Source organism: Sinocyclocheilus anshuiensis, unplaced genomic scaffold, assembly GCF_001515605.1.
Source record: "Sinocyclocheilus anshuiensis isolate Anshui unplaced genomic scaffold, SAMN03320099.WGS_v1.1 scaffold811, whole genome shotgun sequence".
Lineage (NCBI taxonomy): Eukaryota > Metazoa > Chordata > Actinopteri > Cypriniformes > Cyprinidae > Sinocyclocheilus > Sinocyclocheilus anshuiensis.
This window is the reverse complement of record NW_015549607.1, coordinates 296,715-306,809: the sequence shown is the minus strand read 5'-3', so window position 1 is coordinate 306,809 and position 10,095 is coordinate 296,715. Positions and strand designations below refer to the sequence as shown.

The 10,095-nt window shown below is 43.0% G+C and overlaps 1 protein-coding gene across 1 annotated transcript in view; it reads left to right on the top strand.

Annotated features, from left to right (window-relative positions):
* LOC107659060 (neurexin-3b-like) overlaps positions 1-10,095 on the top strand; it is a 314,862-nt gene that overhangs the window by 96,924 nt on the left and 207,843 nt on the right. The window contains exon 8 of the mRNA XM_016447871.1: positions 8,354-8,792. Coding sequence (XP_016303357.1) covers positions 8,354-8,792 — 439 coding nt within the window. The remainder of the gene's footprint in view (positions 1-8,353; positions 8,793-10,095) is intronic.

The following is a 10,095-nucleotide window of genomic DNA, read 5'->3' as shown; positions in this document are numbered from 1 at the left end:
TCTGGAGAGGCAAACAGGTCTACCTGAGTGGCTCAGAAATGACTCCAAATCAGCTGGACTGTCTGGGGATGGAGTCTCCATTATCCCATGAGCGCAGCTCGTGATAGCTCGTCGGCTGCCCGGTTGTGCAGACCAGGAATGTGAATGGCACAAAGCGACCTCGGATGCTTCTGACTCCAGAAGAGGAGGTGGCGGGCGAGTTGCAACATGTGACGGGAGCGTAGACCACCTTGTCGGTTGATGTACGCAATGGTCGCAGTGTTGACCGTGCGGACCAGCACGCGCTTGCTTTGTAATCTCCTCTTGAGACGGCTCAAGGCCAGGCGTAGTGTCAGCAACTCTAGGCAGTTGATGTGCCAGTGCAGTTGGGGGCCCGTCCAAACCCCCGACACTGTGTGCCTGTTGTACGTGGCCCCCCAGCTGGTGCTGGAGGCATCTGTGTAAACCACAGCATGCCTGGAGATCTGTTCTAGGGGCACTCATGCTCGGAGGAACGCAAGGTCTGACCACGGGGTGAAGGTTTGGTGGCAGGCTGGTGTGACTTGGACCCAGTGAGTACCGCATAGCCACACCCACCTCGGGACTCGGCCATGGATTTATGTGTTAAAGCGGTCTCATATGAAGCAGCCCCAGTGGTGTGACTGCCGCTGCAGCTGCCATATGCCGCAGGAGCCTCTGAAACTGTTTCAGTGGGACCGCCATCCTGCTCTTGAACATATTCAGGCAGTTCAACACCGACTGAGAACATCCTTGCGTGAGGTGTGCTGTTTGTTCGACTAAATCCAACTCCATATTGAGAAAAGAGATCCTCTGCTTCGAGGAGAGTTTGCTCTTTTCCCAGTTGACCCGAAAGAGGCACAGTTTGCCCTGTGTTGTGTATTAGGACACAACTGCATCGCAACTGACTGCTCCACCGGGCGGACCCCCGTATACCCCCTAGCTGCACCACCGTCAAGAGTGGTGAGGGAGGAGTTAGCAGGTCAGTTTCCGGCAGAAAAAGGTGCCTTCCATGACCTGGTAAGCCCCTCATGCACCTCCAGGAAGAATGGCACCGGGGCGGGGCGCTGAGAACCAGCGCAGGCCACCCCGAAGAACCAATCATCCAACCTTGAGGGCTTGGGACATGGTGGAGGTCTCCACTCGAGCCCTACCCTCACGGCGGCCCGGGAAAGCATAGCCGTCATTCCCGGATCCGATTCAGGCATTGCTACACTCACTACATTGCTACACATAAGCTCCAGCTCACCCTCCGATGCAGCGATCAACATCCGATTGTTGGGAGGAGCGCCGAAGGATACTGCTGGTACGCTCCTTGTAGAGGGCCCAACACGTTCCTTTGGCAGGTCAACTGGTTGCGGAGTGCAAGAGGAGCAATGGTCCCCCGATGGTTGGTTCCCTGGAGGGATTTCCATCACTGTTACCCTCAGACCGCCTGTGCTACTGCCTGAAGTAGCCCCCGCCTGACTGGCACCATGACGAGAACTAGATCGAGGCAGAGGCAACGGAGCTCCGCCCCTTTTAAGGTAAGCTTGGCCCACAGCTCCGAGATGGTCATCTTCCCACAATGAGAACATGAATCATCCATGAAAGCCACCTCAGCGTGCTTAATGCCCAGACATGTGAGGCAGTGATCGTGACCATCACCAGACGCCAGGTAACGACCGCATCCATAAATGCACGGGTGATACATTGTCTGTAGTAAGATGCAACGTCGCCTTTACAAAGACGTAACGTCGAGTTTGCCAGACACAACGTCGTCTTTAAAAAGACGCACCCGTGAATGCTCTTTTAGGGAAAAAGCTCTTTTAGCATGCTGAAGCGCACAGGGGAGATGGCCGCCTGCAACACAAACAGGGGTAGTGCAGCCTGATGTGTGCAACCCACTTGACACAGGAAACCACCACCACTGTAGCGCCGTTCCACCAACACAGAAGAGCTTCCTAGAGCACACTGAACTTGATCTCTGAAGACAAACGAAGCTTGGCAGGAGCAGAATGACGTTATCGCTCAGCTCCGAAGCAAAAAGCTGAGTATGCGATGCATCTGCTGCCTATTTATACTTGCGCAGCGATCAGTGGCAGCTGGATGCAATCATTTCATGCCAATGTGCATTGGCTCCTTTAGTTTACCACCACCGTCGAGAGTGGTGAGGGAGGAGGAAGATGCAGGGGGCCGTCCGGCAGAAAAAGGTGCCTTCCACGAACCTGGTAAGCCCCTCATGCACCTCCAGGAAGAATGGCACCGGGGCGGGGCGCTGAGAACCAGCGCAGGCCACCCCGAAGAACCAATCATCCAACCTTGAGGGCTTGGGACATGGTGGAGGTCTCCACTCGAGCCCTACCCTCACGGCGGCCCGGGAAAGCATAGCCGTCATTCCCGGATCCGATTCAGGCATTGCTACACTCACTACATTGCTACACATAAGCTCCAGCTCACCCTCCGATGCAGCGATCAACATCCGATTGTTGGGAGGAGCGCCGAAGGATACTGCTGGTACGCTCCTTGTAGAGGGCCCAACACGTTCCTTTGGCAGGTCAACTGGTTGCGGAGTGCAAGAGGAGCAATGGTCCCCCGATGGTTGGTTCCCTGGAGGGATTTCCATCACTGTTACCCTCAGACCGCCTGTGCTACTGCCTGAAGTAGCCCCCGCCTGACTGGCACCATGACGAGAACTAGATCGAGGCAGAGGCAACGGAGCTCCGCCCCTTTTAAGGTAAGCTTGGCCCACAGCTCCGAGATGGTCATCTTCCCACAATGAGAACATGAATCATCCATGAAAGCCACCTCAGCGTGCTTAATGCCCAGACATGTGAGGCAGTGATCGTGACCATCACCAGACGCCAGGTAACGACCGCATCCATAAATGCACGGGTGATACATTGTCTGTAGTAAGATGCAACGTCGCCTTTACAAAGACGTAACGTCGAGTTTGCCAGACACAACGTCGTCTTTAAAAAGACGCACCCGTGAATGCTCTTTTAGGGAAAAAGCTCTTTTAGCATGCCTGCAACACAAACTGCAGCCTGATGTGTGCAACCCACTCGACATGGGAAACCATCACCGCTGAAGCGCCGTACCAACAACATCAGAGCGCCAAAGAGCGCGCTGAACTCGTTCAGTCTTCTTCTCTCAGTAGAGTAGTCAGGAGCAAAACGATGTGATCGCTTGGCTCTGAAGCAAAAAGCTGAATATGCGTTGCACCTGCTGCCTAATTATACTCACGCAGTGATCAGCGACAGCTGGATGCAATCATCGCATGCCAATATGCATTGGCTCGTTTAGTTTACACTCTAAGTGGATTGTTCTCTCTAAGCGAGATCCTAATTCATCGATCACAACGTGACACGTAGTGACCGTCTGAAAGGGAACTGGGAATCCTATTTGTGGACTTCAGTTCGGCCTTCAATACCACCATGCCTGTCCAAACTAACTCAGCTCTCCGTGCCCACCTCTGTCTGTCAGTGGATCACCAGCTTCCTGATAGACAGGCAGCAGCTAGTGAGGGTGGGCAAACTCACATCCAGGACTATCACGGTCAGCACTGGTGCTCCTCAGGCTTGTGTTCTCTCCCCACTGCTCTTCTTCCTCTACACAAATGATTGCACTTCAAAGGACCCCTCTTTCAAGCTCCTGAAGTTTGCGGATGACACTACAGTCATCGGCCTCATCAAGGAAGCAGACGAGTCTGCTTACAGACAGGAGGTTAAAGAGCTGGCTGTCTGGTGCAGTCTTAACAACCTGGAGCTTAACACGCTCAAAACTGTGGAGATGATTGTGGACTTCTCCCCCCACTCATCATCATGGACAGCACTGTGGCTGCAGTAGAGTCATTCAGATTCCTGGGCACCACTATCTCTCAGGAACTGAAGTGGGACACTCACATAGACTCTATTGCAAAAAAGGCCCAGCAGAGGTTGTACTTCCTTCGCCAGCTGAGGAAATTCAACCTGCCACAGGAGCTGCTGAAACAGTTCTACTCTGCTATCACTGAGTCTGTCCTGTGTTCATCCATAACTGTCTGGTTTGGTTCAGCTACCAAATCAGACATCAAGAGACTACAACGGACAGTCAGGACTGCTGAGAGGATTATTGGTGCCCCTCTGCCCAGCCTCCAAGATCTTTACATCTCCAGAGTGAGGAAAAGGGCTAAGAAAATCACCTTGGACCCCTCACACCCAGCCCACTCTCTCTTCGAACTGTTGCTTTCTGGTCGGCGCTACAGATCACTGACTGCCAGAACAGCCAGGCACAGTTTTTTCCTGCAGGCTATATTCAGCCTGAACAATTAAACTTTCCTAATTATACATCGTCCATCACAACTGAAATATTTATACACAGAATCCAAAATTTGTACACTTGCAAACTGCACACTTTGTAAATAACATATCTGTACATTTATTTAAACAATTATTTTTTTTTCTATACCTCCATTTGTGTATATAGGACATTATTTAATTTCTGTTTTTTTTTTTATTATTATTATATTAGTGTTATATTCCATCCCTACCATGTTATTCCTATGTATGCCTACCATGTTATTCCTATGTATGTCTGCACTATGTCTGTACTTTCTTCTGCACTGGTAGCTCCTGTCGTCAAGTCAAATTCCTTGTGTGTGTAAACATACTTGGTAATAAAGCTCTTCTGATTCTGATTCTGACATACAGTACATCAAAAGCAATCTCTGATTTTAAACAAAACAAACTGTTTTATTCTAGCTTTATTCTGTTTTATCAAAATTTGAATGTGGATAAGTTACATGAAATTGCAACATTTTGAACAAAAAGCTGAGAAAATCACTCTAAATCCGATCCGATCAAGATTCAGAGCGATGATCAAAACATAAATTGATTGGATCATGTCCATCAACACCCCCAAGCTTGCACAGAACAATGCATCTTTTTTTGTGTTTGACATTTTGTTCAGTAACTTTAAGGCAGTTTTAATTTATATTCTGTTGATTGTTTGATGATCGCGTTAGTTTAAATGTGCATAAGCAATGCTTCTATCGCTTGTTTCTGCGTTTTCTTCACTTGTTTTTGGATCTGGAGATTATGTACTGTTTCAAAAGATGGGTAATAATGCCCTCTACCATATAGCAGAGAAAACAAGAATTGCCAGAAAATTCCGTCAATGACGGTGAAGTGTTGTGTCATAAATGACAGAAAATTCCATCAGTGACGGGGAAGGAGTTAAGGTCTGCCAGATGATGTGCAATACCCAAATGAACTGTAAAAAAAATAAATAAATTTGTTAAAGCAGCTCAGCCCGTCAGCTTATACCCATGTTTACAGGCGATCATTTTATCAGAGTGAATGTCATTAACAACATCTGAACTTGAATATCCATAAATATTGCCTTTTGAGCAAGTCTTAAACGGTTGTTATGGCTTATTGGAAATAAATGGTTTAAAATAAACAATGTTACGAAAGTTAGGCATTGCTGACATTTGACATAGCAGTTGCTAGATAAGTCAAAAATGGCCGTCTCTGGGTTGGTTTTAAACCCTTTAAATCTCAGAGTTGTTTCCATCTCTGAAATGCCAGTCTGATGTTTTATAATGGGCTCAATCTGTTACTTTTCTTTTTGCTTGTAAGCTCTTCTCTGAATGAGGTTTCTTTGTTAAAACAATGGATGATTCCTCAGATGGTTGCCTTCTTGAACAATCAATCGTGTTAATGTTGCTCATTAGTTATAGCTACAAGCTGTCAGAAATATTAACACACCTCTGATTGCTCAATGTATGCGCTGTGATAGCTGGACCTTCTTCTCTTTGTTTACAGATGTGACATTACCACACAAAGATGAATGACGTAAGACTGACATGGCCTGCAAAAATCTGTCCCGACAGCTCAGATTATATATAATTATTATAAGCTCACCATTGTGAATCGGAGTAAGGCATGGATAGAATTTTGAACACTATTTTTTATTTTAAAGTGCTTGCTCAATAATTGATTCTTTTTCACTAAGATCTGTGATGCTCTGATAAAAAGGACTAGTTAACAATAATAATTTAGTACCAAAATGTTACAACCCTAATGATTTATGTGGAATTATAATGTTGTTAACATGGATGTGTTTAGAAAATACAGTACTAAAATATATTCTTAATTACAATGTAAAAACTCTGGCATTTTTCCTCTAATATATTGATTTTCTCCAATGATGCGTCTCTTCATCTAACCCCCAACTGTGTCAGTTGGTGCGTCTCCCTACGTGTCTACGTGTTTCTACTTAATGGCACTTCTCATTAATCCTGGGCCTAATGCAGCAGCAAGATCCCTATAACATGCTAAGACACTGAGCCTAGATAGATTAGGGTCCACTCCCCACTCCCAGAGCCTGATCAATACCCAGCAGCCCCCATGCTCACAGAGGGAGAGAGTCAAGACAGAGAGCCTATAGAGTTGTTAAAGGCTCGCTTTGATTATAAATGGCACTCAGGGGACAGAGGATGGCCCCTAGATAAGGTGATAAAGCGAGGGTGTAGCTTTAGATAATGTATCTGAGTCTGTGGACTTCCCTACCCACACCATCTTTCTGCACATTATTTTCCATTATGCTGCTATCGATCGGCTAGAGGTAATGGCCATTGGAATCATAACCTGAGGCATAACTACATTCCAGCGCAGGAAAAGTTGATTGGAGGAAAGGAACAGAAGCGCTGAGGAAACATTTTCTGTGCTTCGGCTTTGAAGAGGGGTTTGTATTTTTGTTTCACTAGGGACTGTAGAAAGAACAGATTTGTTTTCTCTCAGCAATTGTAGCATAACTGTAGTGGCTTGAAATTGGGATTGTGGTGTCAGGATGTTAGTTTGCTCTTTAAAATGGGATTTATTTGAAAACATGCATACATAAGTGGCCATTTAATTTGTAACCCTAGCATTCAGTGAAATGCATTTGTGTGTGTAGTTTTCTTTTGAAACAGGAAGTTGGGGTGGGACATATTGAAGAGCTTGGCCCATGACATTTAGTTTCTAGTCTCAGAGCTCATGGTTGGTCTGTCTTGAAAGGTTGATATGTTAATGTTAAAAACTATTTCTCACAAGAAAATGAATAGGATTGTTTACTTCTGGAAACCTACTGCTCTACTGGCACCTCTCTGCAACACAGACGATTAGGAAGCATGGGATACTTGGGGTTGATGGTAGGCCGTTGCTGATCCGGGCCAGATTATAGGTAGAGAAAAGAAATGTGATAATGTTAGTGTCACTGAAATAAAGATCTCTTTCCACAGTTCATCACACTCTCTCTTTCTCTGCAGTAGTACGAAGTACGAAGGGCACCTGTGTTGATTTACTGTCAAATCTTCCAGGATTATCTGTAATCCTGGAGCTTCAAAATCTGTTTGCTGACAGCTGTGTTCTCTAACAGAACTGTTGTTTGCTGTGCACATAGTGTCCTATATAGCAGCAAGAGTTCTTTCTTTAAGGGGCAAAAGAAGGAAAAAGCCTTTTAATTTTCCGCATGAGTGAATTTCAATTTACAGTTCTTCTCGGTTTGTTTTGTGTTGTATTTGGCTATAGTGCATAGCTGACTCTATATATCTTTGCCTTGGTAAATAGGCACACTATCACAGCACATCCTTTGAATGTCTTCTAATGTATTCTAGTGTAACGGGGGATTTTGCTCTTCAATAGCTATGTTATTTTTACCAATAGGTCCAGGGCATATACTGTAATTTATAAAAAAGGACTTTGACGGTGTTCCATTTGTCTTTTTTTTTTAATGCAAAAATTATATTTGTATTTTTTTTCACTTATGAATTTTATGAAATATTATGAAATGTGTAAAGTTATCATTACAAATTATTACAAATGTTCTACATTGCCATTTATTATTTGTTATTATTATTATTATTATTAATTTGTTTGTTTCTTTGATTGTTTAAAATACTATTAATTTATATTTTCTTATGATTTGATAAATATATTACATACACAGGCCACCCAGTTGTCAATATTTGGATACTTAGAATCAAAGTGATTTTAATGGATTAAGTAAATAAATACCCCTTGAGTTAGCATAACCCCAGGTGTAGTTCATGTTAATTATGAAGATGTTCCACTAGAATTTGACATGCAAAAAGTGCCCCAATATTTGTACAACCTGTTAAAAATTGATTGATAAATGTGTCTCTTTCTATAAATTAAATGCCACTTAGTTTGATATTTTGTTACAGTTTGGTTTGCTTTGTTTCTTAATATTTATAGTATGATTAGTTTAAGTTTAACTTTAGAATAGTCTAATAATAATAATGAAAAAAAATCACAATAGTAGAGGCTGCTCTGATTTTTAGTTTATCCTATATTTATTTGCAATTACCCATGATGTGTTTTTCCAATTCTAGGTGGTCTACAAAAACAACGACATACGACTGGAACTCTCTCGCCTGGCTCGCATCGCAGACCCCAAGATGAAGCTACAAGGGGACGTGGTGTTTAAATGTGAGAATGTCCCCACCCTAGACCCTATCTCCTTTGAGACACCAGAATCCTTCCTCAGCCTGCCCAAGTGGAACACCAAGCGTGTGGGCTCCATTTCCTTTGACTTTCGCACTTCAGAGCCCAACGGACTAATCCTTTTCACTCAAGGTAAGCCCCAGGACAAGAAAGATTCTCGTAGCCAGAGGAGCAACAAAGTGGACTTCTTCGCTGTGGAACTTCTAGATGGAAATCTCTATCTTCTGCTGGACATGGGATCAGGAACGATTAAAGTCAAAGCCACGCAGAGTAAGGTCAATGACGGAGCCTGGCACCATGTGGACATCCAGAGAGATGGAAGATCAGGTGAGTAGATTAATTTTCTCCAGATTACCTTACTGCTTTTTAAAAAAATTATTACAGAATAATAATAATAATTTTATATTAATATATATACACTACCGTTCAAAAGTTTGGGATCAGAACGATTTTTAATGTTTTTTACCAGCTTCCTGCTTTACCAGCTATAACGTTTTTCTATTTTAATATACATTAAAATCGAATTTATTCCTGTGATGCAAAGCTGAATTTTCAGCATCATTACTCCAGTCTTCAGTGTCACATGATCCTTCAGAAATCAATCATTCTAATATGCTGATTTATTATCAGTGCTGGGAGCTGTTGTGCTACTTAATATTTTTTTGGAACCTGTGATACTTTTTTCAGGATTCTTTGATGAATTAAAATTTAAAAAGAAGAGCATTTATTTAAAATAGAAATATTTTCTAACAATATACACTACCGTTCAAACGTTTGGGGTCAGTAAATTGTTATTCTTTCTTTCTGGCTGATGGACATTCAGCTTTGCATCACAGGAATAAATTATATTTTAAAGGATATTAAAATAGAAACCATTATTTTATATTGTAATAACATTTTGCAAGATTACAGTTTTTTTTTCTGAATTTTTGATCAAATAAATGCAGCCTTGATGAGCATAGGAGACTTCTTTAAAAAAAACATCACAAGTCTTACTGATCCCAAACTTTTGAACGGTAGTGTGTATATATATATATACAGGTGCATCTCAAAAAACTAGAATATCATGAAAAAGTTCTCTTTTTTTTGTAACTTATTTCAAAAAGTTAAACTTTCATATATTCTAGATTCATTACATGTAAAGTAAAACATTTCAAATGTTTTTTTTTATTTTTTTTTTTATTTTGATGATTAGAGCTTACAGCTCATGAAAGTCAAAAATCCAGTATCTCAAAATATTAGAATATTTACATTTGAATTTCATTAAATGACCATCCCTACAGTTTAAATTCCAGGTATCTTTGAAACCACAATAATGGGGAGGACTGCTGACTTAAAGTTGACTGGGAGGAAGAAATTGGGTAGGAAAAGGTGCACAAGCAACAGGGATGACCGCAAGCTTGAGAATACTGTCAAGCAAAGACGATTCAAACACTTGGGAGACCTTCACAAGGAGTGGACTGAAGCTGGAGGCAGTGCATCAAGAGTCACCATGCTCAGACATCTTTAGGAAAAGGGCTACCAAGCCACTTCTGAAACAGAAACATCAGAAGCATCTTATCTGGGCTAAGGAGAAAAATAACTGGGCTGTTGCTCAGTGGTCCAAAGTCCTCTTTTCAGATAAAAGTAA